Source organism: Carcharhinus amblyrhynchos, chromosome 12 (assembly GCF_965287045.1).
Source record: "Carcharhinus amblyrhynchos chromosome 12, sCarAmb.v2.hapA, whole genome shotgun sequence".
Lineage (NCBI taxonomy): Eukaryota > Metazoa > Chordata > Chondrichthyes > Carcharhiniformes > Carcharhinidae > Carcharhinus > Carcharhinus amblyrhynchos.
Window position 1 is genome coordinate 973,381 of NC_137335.1, and position 23,037 is coordinate 996,417.

General features: G+C 40.9%; 1 protein-coding gene across 1 annotated transcript; it reads left to right on the plus strand.

The window, feature by feature from the left end:
• Positions 1–14,608: 14,608 nt before the first annotated feature.
• On the plus strand, positions 14,609–22,840 carry LOC145350510 (uncharacterized). Its single transcript, XM_080199705.1, has 6 exons — positions 14,609–15,207; positions 15,838–15,938; positions 16,308–16,372; positions 19,107–19,267; positions 20,726–20,875; positions 22,427–22,840. Exons 1-6 carry the CDS (start codon positions 14,796–14,798, stop codon positions 22,792–22,794), a joined length of 1,257 nt encoding a protein of 418 aa, XP_080055831.1. The 5' UTR covers positions 14,609–14,795; the 3' UTR covers positions 22,795–22,840.
• Positions 22,841–23,037: the final 197 nt, after the last annotated feature.

The following is a 23,037-nucleotide window of genomic DNA, read 5'->3' on the forward strand; positions in this document are numbered from 1 at the left end:
AATCTTTGTTCAGGCTCTGGGTCATGGTGGGGGTGGGGGGATCTGGTTAGGAACCAATGACATTTTGTTTAAATTAGATAAAGTTTGAGATTCAAGAATAAAATCACAAGACTCTATGGCTTTTGAACAACTGAGTAAACTCTGCAAGTTTGCAATATCTATCTTGGGCTTTAAAATTCAAGATAAGCATAAAGTACCTAGAATTATCAGGTGAAATATAGCTGGACACACCCAGACACAACCAAACCACAGTCCATGGATTTCTCAAATCAGTCCAGACATGTTTGTCACATTGGGAGCCAATTTCACTGAAATGATATCTTTCTCTGTAAGATCTTGTTTTGTAATTCTCAAAGATTTGATGAATTGAGTATTGCTGAAAAAAGACATCTTTTGGAAACTTTTCACTTCACACTCATCAGAACAATTGAAAGAATAGCATTGTCAGGGGAAACAACTTCCTGAGTAAGAAGAAAGTGCTGATTTGGTTGGCAGGTGTTGCTGAGGAGAATGCACCAGTTAATGATGACTAAAATTGATTCTGATCAAGGCAACGCCCTGAAGAATGAATCAATGAATGGCTGTATTTAAAGATGTGCAGGTTAGCGGTACGGGCCATGCTAAATTGCCCCTTGGTGTCTGAAGATCTTTAGGTTAGGTGGATTGGCCATGGTAAATTTATGGCGTTGTGTGTAAGATGCTCTTTTGGAGAGTCAATGCAGATTTGATGGGCTGAATGGCCTCCTGCACTGTACATGTTTTTTCTGTCTGAAAATAACAGTGCCCTGTGTATTTGTAGCTTCCAGTATACACACATGTGCCAACACTGAATCCATAAAGTTTCTGTATTAGTGATTTTGGATCTGACCATGGAGTTAGCTATTTGTTTTATCTCTTTGGGGGCTTGTTTTGATGCTCGTTATATTGTACTGAACAAATGAATGTTCAGAATATTTGCTGATGAAGCCAATTGCCTTGTAACTATCTGGAAATACTTTACAGCCAATTCAAGTTCACTTGCTAAAGTCTGAATGTTTTTAAAAAGAGCAGGAACCAAACTGACTCCAATGCAGTAGCTGGTTCAGATAGTTCACATCAACAACTGTGCTGCTTAATCACCGTTACATCTGCAGTTATTCCAAGGAATTGTGACTTAACATTTTTTTCCCTTTTGCAGATGCAGAGACAATTTGTGAATTGTCTAAGCCACCAAAAATCTCTCCTGGAGGTAAAGCTTTATTGAAGATAGGGCTCAGTGGAAGTTCCCAGAAACTACCAACAAAATATCTATAGTTACAGTGCCCCTATCTTTGTAATTATAGATTTTAGACCTGGGTTTGATTCCCGGCTTGGGTCACTGTCTGTGTGGAGTTTGCACATTCTCCCCATATCTGTGTGGGTTTCCTCCACACTCTGAAAGATGTGCTGGTTAGGGTGCAGTAGCCATGCTAAATTCTCCCTCAGTGTACCCAAACAGATGGTGGAGTGTGGAGAGTCTACAGAAGGATCTAGATAGGCTGGGCGAATGGGCCAGGAAATGGCAAATGGAATTTCATGTTGGCAAGTGCGAGGTGGTCCACTTTGGTAGGAATAATGGTAGGAAGGATTATTACTTACGTGGAGGAAAAACTGCAGCAGGCGACAGTGCAGAGGGACCTCGGGGTCCTTGTGCATGAGTCGCAAAAACCCAGCTGGCAGGTGCAGCAGGTGGTCAGGAAGGCGAATGGGATGCTGGCCTTCATAGCGAGGGGGATTGAATATAAAAGTAGGGAGGTCTTGCTGCAGCTGTATAGGGCATTGGTGAGGCCGCAGCTGGAGTACTGTGTGCAGTTTTGGGCGCCGTACTTACACAAGGATATTTTGGCCTTGGAGGGAGTGCAGAGGAGGTTTACTAGGCTGATGCCGGAGTTGAGGGGGTTGAGCTATGAGGAGAGGCTGAATAAACTAGGCTTGTACTCGTTAGAGTTTAGAAGAATGAGGGGAGATCTCATTGAGACGTATAAGATGATGAATGGGATGGATAGGATAGAGGTGGAGAGACTCTTCCCGCTCAGAAAGGACAGTAGGACTAGGGGGCACAGCCTCAAGATAAAGGGGGGGGGGTGGTTTAGAACGGAGTTGAGGAGGAACTTCTTCACTCAAAGGGTGGTGAATCTCTGGAATTCTCTGCCCGTTGAAGTGGTGGAGGCTGCCTCGCTAAATATTTTTAAGACGCGGGTTGATGGGTTTTTGATAAGAGAGGGGATTAAGGGTTATGGGGAGAGGGCGGGAATGTGGAACTGAGCCACGACAGATCAGCCATGATCTTATTGAATGGCGGGGCAGGCTCGAAGGGCTAGATGGCCTACTCCTGCTCCTATTTCTTATGTTCTTATGACTTGGAGATTTTGACAGTAACTTCATTGCAGTGTTAATGTAAGGCTACTGTGACTAATAAATAAACCCTAAACTGAAATGGCAATTTGTAGAATTAAATTCTGAAAATACAATTATTTGTGGGCTAATGTGTACATATAAAAACACCATGGAACGTATGGAGTATCAGAAACAAAAATATTTTCCTCATCCTGCCCTACTTCAGGCTACAAGTTGTTTCATTTCCACAGTATTTCTGACTGGGTTATCTGAAAACACTTCTCTTTTCAAGGCCACTGAATGTGGATACAATCCAACAGAGAAACGGTTAAAAGTGGGAGGACAAGCTAATGAACCCAATTTTTGTTTAAAATAAAATCTTGAGCTTGGTTTGTAGAAATTAAACTCGGTGATATTGCACAATGGAACAGAACAGAAACTCTAAAGATGAGCACAATGAGAGTGAAACTGTTCCAGGCTTATGTTGCTCGTTTTATCGTAGTGATTTGGCAGCTAATTCTAAACCAGGAACAATTTCTCTTGCCCTGATGTCCCCTTAATTTGAGAGTGTGGGAGAGTCAGTGATTGATTTGCTATCACCCATTGTAGCCATGATGTGGAGATGCTGGCGTTGGACTGGGGTAGATACAGTAAGAAGTCTCAACACCAGGTTAAAGTCCAACAGGTTTATTTGGTAGCACATCTTTCAGTGCTTCAAGATGTTGAGACTACCCATTGTAGGCAGGGATGCTGAGGTGATGGAATTAGAAAGTTTCAGGATGTTCCAGTGATAGAGCTGTAGTTGTGAAGGGAAACTCTTGGGTTTGAGTTGTTGAACCAAAAGAAATTGATGTTTAATGGAGAGAATCAAATTCAGAATGATTGTGCTGCTGTGGTTAGTATTCTGCTGGTTAGTAGCTGCGGGATGTTTGGGAATGTGTTTTTTAGTAAAATGGTGGATTGTTGAGGTATTGCCTGATCTGGGAATAGGATCCATAACCATTTTTAGGTGGATAAATATTTTGGAGCAAGTATACTAACAAAGGACTGGGGAGAAAAATGTACTTCTCTTTCTGAGTTGGCACTGGTAAATGGTTCCCTGTCAAATTTTGGTTCTGTTCCTTTACTTTTAAACACCAATATTTCCACAGGTTATTTATTTGAAGTTTCCATTGGAGTGAAGTTTGAAGGTGGCAATTTCAAGGAGTTTGAAGGGATAGAGAAAAGAGTTGCAAGATCGATCGAGACTCTGGTGAGTCACTCACTCTATATTCCCTGTGATGGAATTCAGTTGCAATTTAATCTAAAAGCTCCTCTCTCTCTCTCTGCCAGATTAAACAAAAACTTTCAACATTTTCTCCTTCGCTTAAGAAATTACTCCTTCAATGTGTTTGGAGGTAAGTTCCAAATGGTTTCTATCTAATAGTTTACACCCAACTCCGTTAAACTATGTCCAGAGGTTGTAAAGGGTGCTATACAAATGAAAGTCTTTATTGGATAGCTGGATTATAGCAAGACTAAGCATGATCAGATGCTGGTTCAAATTAAATTCTTACTTTGTGGAGGTGTTTTATTATCTTGGAGTTGATTGATTTAGTGCCTTTGCTTTGCATGTGTTCATTTTCATAAACCAGACTGCAACCTGTGACATTAATATTTAAAACCCAGTTGGGATGAGGTCAGGTACATTATTCACTGTGTCCTGGTTCACCACCTACACAAAGTCCCATTTTTAAAAAAAAGTATTAGCTTATTTCCAGTAATTTGCCTCTGATCCTCCCCCCTCAGGATCGACGCTCCCGGTCTGCGCTTTATCTATTGGCTTTACTTTCATCCCAGCACAGAGGACATCTACCTTCCACTCCAGACTCAGATAAACCTACTGTTGAGAAAGAAAGTAGCAAACCTAAGACATGGAAGAGCCATATTGTTTTCAACGTTAGTTGAAGGTAACTCTCCAAAAGAGAATGTAGCTGAATTGTTTTTATACTTTGCACTAACTGATATGGTTGTGATGTTAGTCAGAGTTAGCCCCTAATTACCAATCCTCTTATTCTGCAGATGTGGATGAATGCTCTTCTGGGCTTTCGGTGTGTGACCCTGAAGCCAATTGTTTTAATGCCTTTGGTTTCTATTCTTGTCAATGTACAGAGGGATTTGAAGACCGTTTTCCCAATGCTTCTGGCACCAGTTGTGTGGAGAGTGTAAAATCAGGTATTTATGAATTGATGATACGTGCAAGAATTAGTGGTTCCCAGCTGTCTCATCGAGCTTAAATACTGGTAAAATATTTCACTACTTGAAAGCAAATTTTATACAATTAATTGAAGACTATCTAACCAATAAGTGTCCACATTCCCTCCCCCTTTTTGCATGGAAGTTCCAAACCGAATCCCTGAACTGGAGCCTGTTAATTGTTCCAAGTTCCTGTTGTAGTTTGTTTTTAAAGGCATACTGATGTTTGAATTGTTTTCTCTGTAACATCTATTTTAAATGTGATCAGTTTATCAATACTAAAGGCAGGACGTGCAGAGTGATGAGAATATTCATGATATCGGAAATCTTCAAACAGCAAGTAGAGAAAATGAAAAGTCCATACTTGAGGTTTTACTGTAATAAGATACTTGTTCCTGACCATGAATATTACAATTTTGGCTTCTTCTTAATCCTGAGAACTACATCTGCCCTTCCAGCTTCAAATTGTTGCTTAAAAGTTAAGTCTGTTATTGTTTGCCTGCTGAACGTAACTTTCTTCTGACCTGTACCAAATATTAATTGAATGATCCAGGTGGTGTTATCTTTCAATTGAGCAATAATAATCCTTCTTAAATTAATTCCTGAGTCTTTTGGATTTATTTGATAAACTGAAGGATCAAGGACAATGAGGTTGTTGAGGGAAATAATTTGGCTGAGATTTTCCTGGTTTTATTTGGACAAAGTGGTTCATTGTCCTCCTCTGAATGTTTGTTGGAAGATGGCAGAATTTTTTGATTTCTTGCAGAATGTCAGACTCTTCCTCATTGTTACCCATAATCTCAGCAATGATATTATTGTGGGATTTTCTCAGAATCTGCAATCTGCTATCAAATCATATTTTGTAATACAGTAAGAAGTCCCTCAACACCAGGTTAAGGTCCAACAGGTTTATTTGGTAGCACGAGCTTTCGGAGTGCTGCTCCTTGTGTTGAGACTACTTACTGTGCCTACCCCAGCCCAACGCCAACAACACCGTCATACCTACCATTTTGTATTATAGGAAACAAGACAAATCTTTTTTATACCAGTTGCCCCCCTTTTATTGAAAGGGGAAGGTAGAAGCAATGTTTGTATTTTAGATGTGATTAGAATATTGAAAGAGTTCCTGGAAAATCATTGAAGGTTTTTTTTTCTTCTTACAGAATCTGGCTTGGGGACCTCACTTGGTTTCCATGAAATCCTAGCTGCTGTTATCCTGTGTTTGGTTTTAATCCTGGCAATAATCTTAATCCTGCTTTTTGTAATGAGTAAAAGACAAAATAAGAGGGTCTTTGATAGTAAACAGAATTTGGATAGTTCACAGCAAGATATCAACCTTCACTTACTCAAGAGGGAATAAGGATTATTATTCTTTACATCTTGTGAAAACAAGAATAATTAATTTGAGCTACTTGAATATATAACAGGATGCTTATATAGACGAGGATTAAAGGTTCCTAAATGTAGGCGATGGTGGTGTTATTGAGAGTGGAATTACTGTATTTATGACTTTATTTCCTGGTTTATGTTTAAATACACACTTTGTACTAATTCCCCAAATGTTCATTTTCAAATTCCACCTCTGAGTAAAATAACTGATGGTTCCTTTGAAGATACATGTGTTTTTCTTAATTGAAATATTTGCCAGAGCATCTCAGTTATATAAATTCCTATGTAGCCTGCAGAATTTGCATCAATTACTTATTATTCAGTTGTGTCACAGTAGATGATTGGTGTATTCATTAGAATAACTTCTTTGCAAAATAATGAAATGACACTTGTTACAAAAGCCTGGTCTTTTTACATTGAAGATATAGATTGCAGTTGGTCTTCAGTATATCTTGCAATTGCCTCTAAGTCTGGTAATTTTTCACCTTTTTTGTAAAATTGATTCTGCATCACATCAGAGTGATTACATTGTGGACACAATTGTTGGAATACAAACTACAGCTAAATGTACTTTTGAAGTCCAATATCAAGTCGGAGGTTTACAGCATGGAAACAATCCCTTTGGCCCAACTTTGTCCATGCTGCATTTTTTTTAAACCCCTAAATAATCCCAATTGCCCTCATTTGGCCCATATCCCTCTACAGCCATTTTACCCATGTAACTGTCTAAACTCTTTTTTTTTAAAGACAAAATTGTACCTGCCTCTACTACTATCTCTAGCAGCTCGTTCCTGACACTCACCACCCTCTGTGGAAAAAGTTACCCCTCTGGACCCTTTTGTATCTCTCCCCTCTCACCTTAAACCTATGCCCTCTAGTTTTAGACTCCCCTATCTTTTGGGAAATGAAATTGACAATCAAGCTGATCTGTGCCCCTCATTATTTTATAGACCTCTATAAGGTCACCCCTCAGCCTCCTACACTCCAGAGAAAAGAGTCCCAGTCTATCCAGCCTCTCCTTATAACTCAAACCATCAAGTTCCAGTAGCATCTTAATAAATCTTTTTCTGAATTTCTGAACAAAACCTTGATTCTGCGCAGTCTGCATCTGGTAAAGATGAATATTTTGACACCACACCAGTTTGCAATTTCTGAATAAAGATGAACTGTTTTCCCCAGCCTGTAATTCTTCAGTAAAGTACGCAAATGTTGAAGTCAATCAGGTTTCTGTTCAGATTGATGTAGCTGAGTTCTCTCTGGCCTGACTCACTACCAAGCTGTTTATTAACTAAACTGAACTGATCTTCTTTTGGGCCTAAGTAGATTTTTGTCAATAATTTACATATCTGTAAAGCAAAGTCTAATTTAATCTTTTTAATGTCTCTCCCACATCTTCTGCAGTACAGATCCTGTGACAGTGTTTGGATTATTCCAGTGCTCTGCAGATTTTGGGTGTATAATGCAGGTGTTGGCCTGTGTTAAATGCCACTCACTGACTAAAGTTGTCTTTTCTGTGCCTCTTCCCCTGCTTTCCCCCCACCCATAGCAGTAGATTAGGAATTGTCACTTGCTTTTTGAAATTCAGGTTGGTAAAGGGTCATGTGATCATGAGCCTCATGCGTGATTCTGGTCCTTTGGATTGTCTTAATTTTGGATTTTCAGGATAAATGAGTCTGTTTCTAGGTTACATCTTTCACCACGTGTGTGGTTAGGTTGGCTATCTTTGGTGCTAAGTCAGTATTTAGCACTTTAAAGGGGATTCAATAATTCTAACTTCAATGGAGTTGATCAGTTGGAATATTTAATTGGTTTTCAGGACATGAGCATTGCTGCAAGGGTTAATATTTATTGGTTTACTGGGTGCCCTTGGTGGACTGCTGCAATCCCCTACGGTGCTGAAAGGAAGGGAGGTCTGGACACAGCAAGTGTGAAGGATATAGTTCCACACCAGGATAGTGAGTGGCTAGTTAGTGTCCCAATGCATCTGCTACCCTTCCCCTTCTCTAGGTGTAGAATCTTTAGGTTTGGAAGGTACTATTGGAGAGGCGTTGGTGAGTTTCCTGCTTGGAGCTTAGATTGTACACATTAATACTGTGCGTGGGTGGTGGAGGGGTTGAAAGTTTAGACTGAGCAGTTTTGGTGGTGTCAGAGTCTCTGTCATCCTGGCAAATGGAGAATATTTACTGCTCCGGTTTGGGGTGGGGGAGGAGGTGGCAAAAAAACATAAAAGGCAACTCTTGTCAGTGAGTGACATTTAACACCGACAACCAGAGTGTTATATACCCAAAATCTGGAGAGCACTGGCTTCAGCTAAAAATGACAAATAGAATTCACAGCACCAAGTACCAGACATAGTCAACAAGACAGAGTCTGACCAGATCAGAGACTCTGAATTTTCTGTAACTCACCTTTTGACTCCCTAAAGCCTGAAGTTTCTCCATTTGGATAATAAATTGGGATTGTTTGATAATCTCATCACAGGGTAGTTTGCTCTTGAATGCAGAGTGATTGTCCATCAATGCTTGAACCATTTTATAGGGGATTCATAATTCTTAAAATATTTTTAAAACAATTTGTTTTTCTTCTGGAAAGGCCTCTGGATAAAAGTATAAAGTGTTTTTTGGCTGAGAATTATTTTGTCTTTCAATTGAGAAACACCTCTCACTGGTCTTGAAGTCGGAGAGAGTGCAGCACAGTCGGACCAAACACTGCCAGAATCACTCGACATACCCCAGTTATTTAGTTTGAAATAAGATGAATCACCGACTCAGAATTTCAATGTATTCATTACTTGAATCCTCTGTGATTGGAATATGTGGAACTGATCCTAACTGTGTGTAAAATAAAGTGCTGATTAATTCACATTCATAGAATTCCTACAGTGCAGAAGGAGGCCATTCAGCCCATCGAGTCTGCACTGACCACAATTCCACCTAGGCCCCATCCTTGCTTAGTTACCCTGCTAATCCCTCCAACCTAAGGGTTAATTTAACATGTCCAATCAACCTAACATTTGGACTGTGGGACAAAACTGGAGCACCCGGAGGAAACCCATGCAAACGTGGGGAGAATGTCTATATGGAATTTGCACAGTAACCCAAGCTGGGAATCGAACCCGGGTCCCTGGAGCTGTGAGGCAGCAGTACTAACCCACTGTGCTGCCCATTGAATCATGTATGTCCAAATTTTGTGCTCTACCCTGGAATCACTGAAGCAGTGTATGGGTGAAAAATATCTTGTTACATTGTGATGTGGGCAATGTTACACATGTCAATATCAACAGTGAAAATGAGTTCCTGCTAAAGGAAGCTATTCCCATGTTAACTGAAGAGATTTACCTCCCCAGCTTGCTTTGAGAGATTGTATCAGTCATAGGCCTGAAGTTGTAACTGTTGCCATTTACTGAAGTACGGATTTACTCAAGTTCGGGGCTTTGGTGGGAGAAGGTGTAGAGAATATTTTGAGGTTCATCTTGGAGGGATGCTTGTAATTTTCAGGTGAACAGGGTATAGGACAGAGATGGATAAAGACAACCAGAAACCCTCCTCCCAGACTTCAAAACTCTCCTCCTGGTTTTTGTTGCTTTTTTTTTCCCAGCCTCTAGAAACTGCTCAACTAAAATTCTCATTTCCTGAAACACTATTCACCCTAAGCAGCCGCAACACCAGGTTAAAGTCCAACAGGGTTATTTGGACTCGTGCGCTTTCAGGCCACTCCTCCTTCAGGGTATTATTCATCCTATATTTGCTGGCACTCCATCAATCCCAGAATCTTGTCCCAGCCTCACTCTTTGTCTTTGTAATTCCCTTTAGTGCCACACCACTGAATCTTTTTCTTTTGTCCCCCAACTCTGGCCTCTTCTGAATTTCCCACTCCCTTCACTTCCACCATATTGGCAGCAGCCCCGGGGATTTCTCCATATCCCCCCATCACCCCCCCCCCCCACCCCCCACCCATCACCACCCCCTCCCCCCCCCCCCCCCACCCCGGGGATTTCTCCATATTTCTCCCCCCACCCCGGGGATTTCTCCATATTTCTCCCCCCCCCCCCCCCCCCCCCAACCCCTCACCCTGGGGATTTCTCCATATTTCTTCCCCCCCCCCCCTTCACCCTGGGGATTTCTCCATATTCCCCCCCCCCCTCCCTTCACCCTGGGGATTTCTCCATATTTCTTCCCCCCCCCCCCCCCCCCCCCGCAACCCTGGGGATTTCTCCATATTTCCCCTCCCCCCCCCCCCTCGCCTGGGCATTTCTCCAACCCCCACTTCTGAGATCCCCTCATCTAAACTTCTGTAGCCTCTCACTTTTTGCTTAAAACCTCTGACCATAGATTGGTCAGTCACCTTTTTGCCTGATATCAATATTTGTCTGATTTTAAACTGTCACAAAGCAGCTTGGGATATTTGTATGTTTAAAGGTGCTACTTAAATGTTGGCTGTTTATTTCTGATTTGATTTATTATTTCACTCTGTTAATATGTGACAAAGTATACTGTTCATAGAGAAGGGAACGAGAGTGCAGAATGTAGTGTTACAGTCATAGCGAGGGTGTAGAGAAAGATCAACTTGATGTAGGGTAGGTCCATTCAGAAGTCTGACAGCAGGAAGAAGCTGTTCTTGAGTCGGTTGGTATGTGACCTCAGATTTTTGTATCTTTCTCTCTTCCACCTTCTGTTGGGATAATGTCCAGGGTAAGTGGGGTCCTTAATTATGCTGGCTACTCTGCTGAGGCAGTGGGAAGTGTGGACAGAGTCAATGGATGGGAGGCTGGTTTGTGTGATGGACTGGGCTACATTCACAACCTTTTGTAGCTCCTTGCGGTCTTGGACAGAGCAGGAGCCCAGACCAAGCTGTGATACAACCAGAAAGAATGCTTTCTATGGGGCATCTGTAAAAGTTGATGAAAGTCGTAGCTGACGTGCCAAATTTCCTTAATCTTCTGAGAAAGTAGAGGCGTTGGTGGGGCTTTCTTAACTATGGTTTATCTTGACCCTATGCTCCTTTTTTTTTAGAAAGGTCACAAAGCTTGTGTTCCCTCCTTGGATTGTGCAGCAGACTTTGGAATTTTTAACCCTGAGATTTATTAACCTTTCCTTAGCAATGGAAAAAGTTCACTTTGCATGATGTGTGCTCTCAAACATCTGGAACAAAAACCCTTATTTAATCTCTTCCCCTTGTGCCCCTGTCTCAATTTTTGGATCCTACAGAATCAGGTGTGGATTAGTCGAGTAGATGAGCGGCTAAAACAAGGCTGCAGGTTTTTTACAGAGTTGGAAAATGCTGCTGTTTTTAGAAACACATTCTGATTTAGTTACATTAATGTTGGAGTTGGAAGAGGAGAGATACCTGAAAATTGGAGAGTGGCAAATGTGCCTTTGTTTAAAAAGGGCTGCAGGGAAAAGCCTGGGAACTACAGGGCAGTGAGCCTCACATCTGTGGTGGGTAAATTGTTGGAAGTATTTTTGAGAGACAGGATCTACAGGCATTTAGAGACACAAGGACTGATTAGGGACAGTCAGCAAGGCTTTGAGCGGAAAATCATGTCTCACAAATTTGAGTTTTTTTGAAGGGGTCACCAGGAAGGTAGATGAGGGCAATGCAGTTGATGTTGTCTACATGGGCTTTAGCAAGGCTTTTGACAAGGTATTGCATGATAAGTTGTTGTGTAAAGTTAAATCTCGTGGGATCCAGGATGAGATATCTAAATGGATACAAAATTGGCTGAGGATGGTTGTAGAGAGTTGGTTTTTGAACTGCAGGCCTGTGACCAGCAGTGTGCCTCAGGGATTGGTGCTGGGCCCACTGTTATTTGTCATTTATATTAATGATTTGGATCAGAATATAGGAGGCACGGTTAGTACGTTTGCAGATGACACTAAGATTGGCATAGTGGACAGTGAAGAAAGTTTAATCTCCGATTTGCAATGGGATCTTGATCAATTGGGCCAGTGGGCTGACGAATGGCAGATGGAGTTTAATTTAGATAAATGCGAGGTGCTGCATTTTGGTAGATTGAACCAGGGCAGGACTTACTCAGTTAATGGTAGGACATTGGGGAGAGTTACAGAACAAAGATCAAGGGGTACAGGTTCATAGCTCCTTGAAAGTGGAGTCACAGGTGGACAGAGTGGTGAAGAAGGCATTTGGCATGCTTGGTTTCAATGGTCAGAACATTGGATACAGGAGTTGGAATGTCTTGTTGAAGTTGTACAAGACATTGGTAAGGCCACACTTTGAATACTGTGTGCAATTCTGGTCACCCTAGTATAGAAACTAGAGAGTGCAGAAAAGATTTACTGGGACTTGATGGATTGAGTTATAAGGAGAGGCTGAATAGACTGGGACTATTTTCTCTGGCGTGTAGGAGGCTTGGGGTGACCTTATAGAGGCCTATAAAATAATGAGGGGCATAGGTCAGCTAGATAGTCAATATCTTTTCCCACATGTAGGGGAGTCTAAAACTAAAGGGCATAGATTGAAGGGGAGAGATATAAAAGCATGCAGAAGGACAGTTTTTTCAGAGGGTGGTGAGTGTCTGAACAAGCTGTCAGAGGCAGTAGTAGAGACAGACACAATTATCTTTTAAAAAGCATTTAGATAGTTACATGGGTACAATGGGTGTAGAGGGATATGGGCCAAATGAGGCCAATTGGGATTAGCTTAGGGGGTTTTAAAAAGAAAGGTGGCATGGATAAGTTGGGCTGAAGGGTCCGTTTCCATTCTATAAACCTCTGACTCTGAGAATTCTTCAGTTTTAACAGGTTATTCATTGAGATTCTCGGCCATATTTTCACAATTCATTGAAGGTTGTTCTAAACCTGATAAAAGTTTATTATTTATTTTATTAGTCACATGCAAGGCTTACATTAACACTGCAATGAAATTACTGTGAAATTCACCTAGTTGCCACAATCTGGTGCCTGTTTGGGTCAATGCACCTAACCAGCACGTCTTTCGGACTGTGGGAGGAAACCGGAGCACCCGGAGGAAACCCACAGACACGGGGAGAATGTGCAGACTCCACAGAGTGACCCCAAGCCAGGAATCGAATCTGGGTCCCTGGCACTGTGAAACAGCAGTGCTGCTGTGCTGCTCATTACGTTAATATCACTCAAATCAATAGGCCCTGTGCATGAATTGGGAAAGCTACAAGCTTAAAGATATTGTTGAGTGCAGAGATCTTTATTCTACATATTTTGCCCCCCCCACCCCACCAAATTTATAATCTTACAAAACTGTTCTCTTTTTGATGTAAAAAGTTGGAAGAGATTTAATTCCTTAGTGGTGGTGTTGCTGAATTTGAATGCACCCTTTCTAAAATAAACAAAAAGTTTAAATTTCTCACTTCAGAAGTGGGTCTTTTCTCTGGGATCATGATTCCAATCTGCAGTTACCATGTGACCATTAAAGGAGGTTCTGGTGAATTTATTTCTCCTGTTTACCCCAATACTTATCTCGAGTGTAACTGGACCATTTCAGCAGTCCCATTGGGATGGATTGAGCTACAAGTACACGGATTTGTATCACAGGAGGACTGTAACCAGAATCCGAATGCAATTATTATCCAGGAGTCTGCACACATGATCAGCCATGTCTTACAAGCTTGTCTCAACAAAACTCCTCCTGATGCTTCTGCACAGCACATCAAGTTCTTTTCTCAGGGAAATTCAAATGACTCTACTGTGCATTTCTATGTGAAATATCAGATGTATGAGGACAGTAAAACTCCATCAGTGCCAATTTCACCTGCCTGCAAAATATTCCCAGCTGTCAGTGTCAATACCGAGGCTGCAGTTAGTGGAAAACAGCACCGACTTCCGTCCAAGAATCGATTACACAGTGAAGCAACAGAATCGATTCCACAGGGTTACAGGAGAGAACAGAGAGATACTGACGCTCGGGTATTTACCCAACTGATAGCAGAAAATCGCAGCACAGAGCAATCTGCTGTAGGGAGTGAAGACCTTTTAGCTTCTAAGCACACTGTACAAATACTAGCTAAAGCCCATCTATCGAGCTTTGCAGATATCCATCTGTGGAACATTCTATTCCCACAACTGTTTACCAACTCCAGTGAACCAGCTGGATTTACTGCAGTGCAGTTCACAAAACCATTAAGGCCATCAGTTCTTCTGTCTGATTTTCCTGAATATTTATCTCTGAAATCAAACACAGATCCACAAATGAGCTTGATTACTCCTGAAAGACTAAAGCCTCAAACTGAAGATCATCAGGGTATTCCAGAACCCTCCAGGTTTAAAATAAATCTGATTACTTGTAAGTTTGATGAGTTGGACGTTGTTAGTGATACTCCATGCCAATGGCACATTCCCTCTTCAACTTGTGGATTCTGGTTTTCTGTAGTTTCCTTTCAGCAACAAGAAACTCCTATTCTGTACTCCTCTCAAACGGACCTCCTCCCAAAACAACAAATTGAAAACTATTCCAATCGCAGAGTAACACAGACGTTCGCCTTTAGTCATATTATTGAATCTTATTCACAGATAATCTTCAAGCCCGTAGCTCCTATTGAATCTGGGCAAATGGCGTATGGGAGGAGTTCTGCACCTTCAGACAGGTCTGGTGGGATTATGACTGGCTTGTTTGACTCTACTTGGGAGAGGGGAGGAACACAAAGCAGCAGCATCTTATCTGAGAATGGCCTTTCCAGTCTGATAACCATTTGTGACACAGCTGGAGATTTTGAATGTGAAGATTGGGAGCATACAAAGACCCAACCATTAAAAACCTCATTGCCACATGGACACACGCAGAGCAAAACTGAATCCCAAATTCTCAATGAGTCTGGAGGACCAATGCTATCTACCAATGATGAAATGATAGAATCTGCATTGATCCATTCTGACAGTTCTGATGGAATACTCACATTGTTACTAACACCATCATTGAACAGTTACAAGTGGATGAAAACTAAAAGCCAGAATTCTTACACTGCTGAGGACTTTATTCAGACTTCCAATTATCAAAGCCGTGAAACAGAACTACACAAGTCCCTGATTTATGGAGAGGAGCAGCAGGTACAGAGTGAATGGATGCTGATGAGTTTTAGCCCATCCCCATCTCTTGATGCAACCCAGCACAATATTGATGCTACAATAATTACAAATGATGGATCTTTCCGTAATGTTGAATATCCAATAGAACCATCCACAGGTTCACAGAATCTTATTTGGACAACAGTGGGACCAAAACTGCAAAGTGAGATTGGTGAGTGTTTCTGATTTGGCAGGATATATAATGCTAGTTTTTAGAAACTATGTATTTATTGGCTAATTCTAATTGAGTACGGTTTGATATTTGTCTTTAATAGAACCTTGACATAGTTTAGAATGAAGATTGCAAACATTAGTTTGGTCCAGATGTAACTACACTGCTCTGTGGTAATTGTGTGGAGCCTAGAATATTCAAACTACTACAGAAATCCTGAACAAGGGATTGTGAGAGACCTACAAATAAAGTTCATTATTTAGAAAGTCCTGATCTCCTAGGTTTACTGCAGGGTCCAGTGAATTTGGAATGAACAGAAGTAAGGAGGTAATTATCAAAAGATGTGCGGACTAGGTTGATTGGCCATGCTAAAATTGCGCCTTGATGTCCTGAGATGTGTAGGTTAGAGGGATTAGTGGGTAAAATATGTAGGGATATGGGGGTAGGGCCTGGGTGGGATTGTGATCAGTGCAGACTCAATGGGCCAAAGGGCCTCTTTCTGTACTGTAGAGTTTCTGTGATTTCTACCAAACAGGAAGACTTTGAAAATGAATCAAACCGATTAAAAAGCATCTGAATGTTTTCTTCCTTCCTGTGTACATTTTAAACATATTCTTCACAAAAATGCAGGTCATTTATTGGAGGTAACTGGTGCAGTGGAATTGGTAAATGTTGTCTACAAGAACTTTCTACATCTGGAAAAGAGAGTTTTACAATCAGTGAAGGCTCTGGTAAGAATTAAAGCACATATTTCCTTGCTGGTCTCTGTCTCTGTCTCACCTTTTTCTTCTTGCTCTGTCTTTCTCTCCCAACTGCAGATAATAGAAATTAAAAATGTTTTAATATTTTTAAGTGAATTGTATGTCTTTGTGGAGTTTGCACATTCTCCCTGTATCTGCATGGGTTTGCTCCGGTTTCCTTCCGCAGTCCAAAGATATGCAGGTTAGGTGGATTGGCCATACTAAATTGTCCCTTAGGCTAAATGTACGGGGTTGTGGGGATAGGGCCTGGGTGGGAATGTGGTCGGTGCAGACTCAATGGACTGAATGGCCTCTTTCTGCACTGTAGGATTCTGATTCTGTTTTGCTTTCATTAAACAGATAATGGACAATCTGGCATCATTTTCTCCTCCACTTAAGAAAATTCTCCTTGGAGGTGCTAAAAGGTAAAAAAAAAATGATTTTTACATTGTCACCAGAAATGATTTTTTTTGGAGAGGGATGAGGGAGACTGAGTAACAAGGAAGGAAATCTGCAGAAGTGAACTTCAAATAGGACAAGGGTGAGTGTGCCTGTGGCACCTTGTTTACAGCTAAAATGTGAACATATCTTTCAACAAGCGAACTGAATGTGTCTTTGTATGAACAATATTTCAGTTTTTGAATGAAAATAGTGAATTGGCACTGATTTTAAACTTCAAAAAATTTGAAACACACTTTTAAAAATAGATCAAGCAGAGTGGAAAAACACATTTTAATCATTCCCTTTACACAATCCACATTCTGGAGAAGTAAAATATCCTTTTGTGTTGAGTAGAATACCAACAATGTGTCAGCCAACCATTTTGTAGATCAGCCTCATTAATAAAAATCATTTGCTCTTGGGCGATTAGAATGTGAATTAAGGGCATCTGGGAAACTCGTGACTGTCCATTTTTCCAAGAATGTTGGTTGAAAGCTCTGCCTCTAGCCCCAAGCATTTTGCATTGATATGCTTGTTCATGCTTGATTTGTTTAGTTAAATGAAAATGTTTTATAAAAGCATCCATGTACTCATTCAGAAAAAGCAATATATCAGATATGGTGCATGTACTGATACGGCTGCAATGTTTGTTCTTAAAGCAAACCAGGAAAGTTTCCCAGGTTGTACGCGATAAGTTAAATGCTTTTCAGTTACAAACCAGTGTTGGACTTCTTCTAGGATAGCACAGTGGTTAGCATTGCTGCCTCACAGCACCAGGGACCTGGGTTTGATTCCTGGTGTGGGTCACTGTCTGTGTGGAGTTTGTGCATTCTGTCTGTCTCTGTGTGGGTTTCCTCCGGGTGCTCCAGTTTCCTCCCACAGTCTGAAAGATGTGCTGGTTAGGTGCTTTGATCCAAAAGGCGCCGGACTGTGGCAATTTCATAGTAACTTCATTGTGGTGTTAATGTAAGCCTACTTTTAATTAATAAAGTTTTAATGCTGAAACTCCAGTTTCCATCAATGCACAACTTGCTGGTTCTATAACTCTTCCCAAATCTGCCAAGCCACAGGTTCTCCATGTCATCCCCATCTCTGTAATCTCCTCCAAGATGCTGGCTGTAGTTCTGGCCTCTTGCACATTGTGGGTTTGCCGGCGTCGGACTGGGGTAAACACAGTAAAAAGTCTGACAACACCAGGTTTTAGTCCAACCGATTTATTTGATAATAGACTCTCAAGCTTTCGGGGTTAGTCCCTTCGACGAAGGGACTGGTGTTGTCAGACTTTTTACTCTTGCACATTCCCAGTTTTAATCACTCCATCTCATGCTTTCAGCTGCCTGGGATTCCTGCCCTGAGCCCCTCTCCATTTCCACCTTGTTTGCCTTTTTAGAGGCTCCTTGTGGTCCTGTTAGTTTGGTATCATATCTTATACAGTACTTTGCTAAAGCACTTTGGGATGCTTCATAAAAGGAAGTGCTACCTAAATCCAGCTAGTGGTTGTTGCTAATGTACAGTCCCCACCCAGCCTGACAGGGTTCCTGCTTTACCCTGTCCCTTATTGCTGCTGATCACAGGGTCTCTGACCTCCTTTCACCTGTTGCTGCACATTCTTAACTTTCACAAATGTAAATGATGCTAATTAATTATGTAGCTAAATGTTAATATATATATTTACTCACCCACAATTAAAACAATTAGTCACAATTCTGCACAGTGATTAAAGTTCATCAAATTCAATTTTGGTGAAAATATTTTAAAATGACAGAATTCCATTGAATATAAACGTGTGCATTGGCCAATCTCTAAACCAGGGGTTCGAGGGTATCTCCTGTTGTAAAAGGTGTCACCAATGAGCAAGCTGCAGAGCCTGCCGGGGTTTACAAGGATCTTGTCGAGGCAGCCTCTGAATGAGGGTGGTTTGGCCTGATTTTGAACAAAAGAACAAAACAGCCCAGGAAACAGGCCCTTCGGCCCAACGAGCCCATGCCGCCATTTTAACATTACGAGTCCCCCCCCCCCCCCCCCCCCCACCTCCACTCGTGTCTATGCTTATGGCATTCCATATTGAGGGAAAACTAATTTTAGGGACAATTTATTACCTCCAATCAGCCTAATAGCACATCCTTGGGGTGTGGGAGGAAACTGGAGCACCCGGAGAAAACCCATGCAAGCATGGGGAGAATGCGCAAACTCCCACAGACACTGGCCCAAATCCATGTGTCTGCACAGCAAACAGTGACAGTAAAGTGAGCATTTTGTCTGGGTTACTCACTCCTGCTTAATGTTAATTGAGAAGCCGTTAAAAACTGCTGTTCAAATAAAGGAATTGGTTCATTTAAAGACAGTTACCCCACATATTATCTATTCAGTATGACCCTAAGTTGGTTCAATTGGGCTGTATCCTGTCATGGTCATTCCAGTAGCACTGGGATCTAGAAGATCATTAATGAACAAAGCAAGCACAATATTTCCAAGGATGTGAATTATTTGAGCTAAAATTCCACACTTTCTTAATTTAGAAATTAATTTCCATAAAACAGAACAAACCTGATTTTGCATATCAAGAGACAGGTGCAATGGGCTGAATGGCCTCCATCAGTCTATGAAGGCACAGCCACATTGGGTCTCAAAGAAGTATTAACCTAATGTGACCAGGTTTATCATTTCAGCAGCTCTGTGGAGACTCTCCAGTTTAATAATAATTGTTTCTTGTTGCAGGATCAATTCTTCAAGTCTTACCTTTGATTATCAGCTGTACTTTGGTCTGAACGGAGAGAACGTTTACCATTCTCTACAGATTCAGATGAATAAGTTGTTAAACAAGTCGGTGACTAACCAAAGAGCTGGAAAAATCTATTTGGTTTCAATTTCAGTCCGAGGTAATTGAAGCGTTTCATGTTTGTGTTGAATGTTTATGAATGGCTAAAAGGATTCCTCTTGGAATTTTATCAGGAAGTAATGCTACTGATATATGGTAGGTTCACATATCGAGAAATCTATTTCTGATCCCAAGTTATACTCTGCCACGTCCAACGAAGAGCTCGAATCAGAACCTTAATGTTAATTTAACACGTCTTTCCAGAGGGTCTCTGAAGTTCCGATTTTCCACCTATTGATTTGTTTAGTTTTGGTAACTGAAGAATTGGTTTTCTGTTTTTAAATTGTTACATTTGCCTTTACTTTGATTTTTGTTATTGGCCAAGATCAAGTGTAGTCTCGACATGCTGTGCTTGGTTGAAGTCATGAGGTTACATTTCAGTTTCATCTCGGCCTTTTGACTAAGATGCAAATGAGATCAAGCCTTGGAGGAGGAGCAATGCCTACTCCAATCAGCTTGGATCTTGTAGATCGAGCCCTGTCTTATCAGCTTGGATCAGGAATGTCCCAACTTGATGAGACTCTGAATTGGACTTGATTAAATTAGAACAAAAATAAAAAGAAAACACTGATGCAGATTTTTAAAGTTATTGTTAAATTAACACACTCCATCACATTGAAACCAGCAAATTCTACAGATGATCAGATCAATCTTGTACTAAAGATTGGGATTTAGTGATGTGGATACACAGCTCACTTCCAGCTGGATTAGTATCACCAATATGGATATAGCACTTTGTACAATTGATCATTAGGAAATGTTGAGTAAGGACAGTTGTCCCTGACAGGAAGATGATGACCTGTTCCCAGCCCTTTTACAGAGACCAGGGTGAATATCTGAGCTTTACTGACAGAATAAACCACATCCTCTGTCTAAGCGACACTGCAGAGAGACAGAAGTTGATGCAGATGTTGGAGTGGTTTCCTGTGCTTACTGAGTTCAGACAGTGTTGTATCAGCATCTGCAATGATGGGCAGGCTCTCTCTCTGATGTTTCCAGCTTTCTCGGTGACTGTGTATCTCCTTAGGATACAACTCGAGTTAGTGTTCCACCATCTCTCCCACTCTCTATCACAGTCGGTGATGATCTCCACATCTTGTTTCCAATGGGGTTGTTTTCTTTGCTGATGGACCAGTTGCATTTTTGATCCCTTCAAACATTCTCTGTGGTGCTGAATATCTGGATATTTTGGCAGGGTGTAGCCTGAGTGTGTTGGATTTTCCCTTCAGCAGCTGTTGGTGCATTCAGTCTCTCCGCTTTGATTTCTTGTAATTAACAAGATGAGAGTTTAATGTCCAGTTCCATCAGTGTTGCTCCATTGGTGGGACTGAATAAAGAGTTTGCTTTTGGAACTAAATGTTAAAATTAGATTTTTATAACAGTTTAAAGTAAAACATGGTGACACATTCCTGCTTCTCTCCCTCTTGGTTGCAAATGCTGAGTATTTTGACTCTTACAGATGTTGATGAATGTAAATCTGAAATTAGAGCATGTGCCAAAGCAGCAAAATGTCTGAATACAATTGGCTCCTATTTCTGCCAGTGTGAGAATGGATTTAAGGATCCTGCAAAGAAAAACAGTCACGTTTGTATTGATCCAGTGGAACCGGGTAAGTATATACTATTGATTCTGTCCTTGGCATTGTGCTTAAATAACAACACTATAAATGCCAGTCTGTTCTGGATGTTTTGTACATGTACAGTTAGCACACAGATTTTCCTATCACAATCCACTATCAGCACTTCTTGTAAAGAAAATCTTTTCACTTTTGCATGTAGTTTTTAATATTGATTTGAGGCTCATACCGACCCTTTTCCCAGCTCAGAGTTCCCCGGAGCAGGAATTGGCTAAAATGTGAACATAGTCCAGTTTGTATTTGCAAAGTTGTGAATACTCCCTGTTCACTCAGATCAATGGGTTTTAAAAAACACACTTAAGCACTCCTGAGGTTCCAGTGAGCAATCACTAAACCACCAAGTGAGAGGTTCAAATTTGTCACCTTAATTAGAATCCTGAATGTGTCTGTACTTAATGTGGTTTGAATGTGTGTCATAGTCAGAGTCATAGAGATCCACAGCATGGAAACAGGCCCTTCGGCCCAACTTGTCCATGCTGCCCTTTTTATTCTAACCATTAAGCTAGTCCCAATTGTCTGCATTTGGCCCATATTCCTCCATACCCATCTTACTTGTCTAACTGTCTAAGTGCTCTTTAAAAGATAAAATTGTACCCCTGGATGTACTACTGCCTCTGGCAGCTTGTTCCAGACACTCACCATCCTCTGTGTGAAAAAATTGCCCCCCTGGACACCTTTTTGTATCTCTCCCCTCTCACCTTAAACCTCTACCCTCTAGTTTTAGACTCCCCTACCTTTGGAAAAGGATATTGACTATTGAGCTGACCTATGTCCCTCATTATTTTCTAGGCCTCTAAGATCATCCCTCAGCCTCCTATGCTCCAGAGAAAAAAGTCCCAGTCTATTCAGCCTCTCCTTATAACTCAATCCATCAAGTCCCGGTAACATCTTAGTAAATCTTTTCTGCACTCTTTCCAGCTTAATATCCTTTCTATAATAGGGTGACCAGAACTGTACACAGTATTCCAAGTGTGGCCTTCCCAATGCCTTTGTTCCATAACTCTCCCCAGCGTCCTATCATTTAACTGAGTAAGTCCTGCATGTTTATCTAAATGAAACTCCATCTCTACCTTTTGATTCTGAAGCTCAGGACTATCTGATCTTGTCTGCAGTACCTGAGCCCTTCCTGGCAACTCATCCCAACTGGATTGATGAACCTTAACTGCTGATTTTTATCCCTTTCTCCAATTACTGAATTAAAGTGCGGAGAGATTCAAGAGGGTATTTACAATGAGGACATTTATGGAAATAGAGCCTGAGGAGTTGTAGAAAATGCAACAATTAGTTCTTGATTTAAGTGTAAAGAATATTGAAATTCTGACAGCTGGACTTTATCCTTTGGATACAACACATTCAATCACCCTTAAATATTCATCAGTAAAAAGTTACTAATGTTTGGTGTGATATCTATCCTCTTTAAGATAAGACAGGAATTGTTTCTTTTTAACTTTCTAGTATCTTACATTGTAGTAACATTAAAGAATGCAGAGAAACCAGTGGATTTAGAGATATTTCTTCTTTCAGATTCTGGCTTTTGGTCTTCATTTGGTTTGCAGGAAATTCTGATCAGTTCTGCTGTATGTGCATTCCTGCTCATAGCAGTGATATTGACTGTCTGCTTTGTGATCTTTAAAAGATCACACAAAAAATACTTCCAAGCTTATGGCACCAATGCAGGTGGTTTTTCTGTAAGAACTCTATCAGAAGTGGAAGAAGAAACTGGCAGTGAGGAATTGCTATTCCTTGTACCTCACAAGAGTTCCAGCTATGTATCATTCACAAAGTTTCAACCAATACCTGAAGAACCAAACGGACAAGAGATTGGTTCCTGGGCGATGAGCAAGTCTTGTGCAGTGAAAATCCAGCCAGCTGTGGAAATGTTTCATTTATAAAAGGCTAGAGTCTAATTGGGAAAGATTCATTAATCCACAATGCTGTGTGTTCAGATCTATTTTTAGTTGATGAATTTGTTTTGTTACTCTCTTCCAAATTCTGCAGAATTGCATGAATTGAAAATTTAAATAAATAGTTTAGATGCAATGTTTGAACACTGTATCCAAACAAATAAAAATCCTGGTTCCTTTAAAGTGCATTATTTGTTGGACTTTTGAAGTAACTTTTTTCCTTAAGTCTGT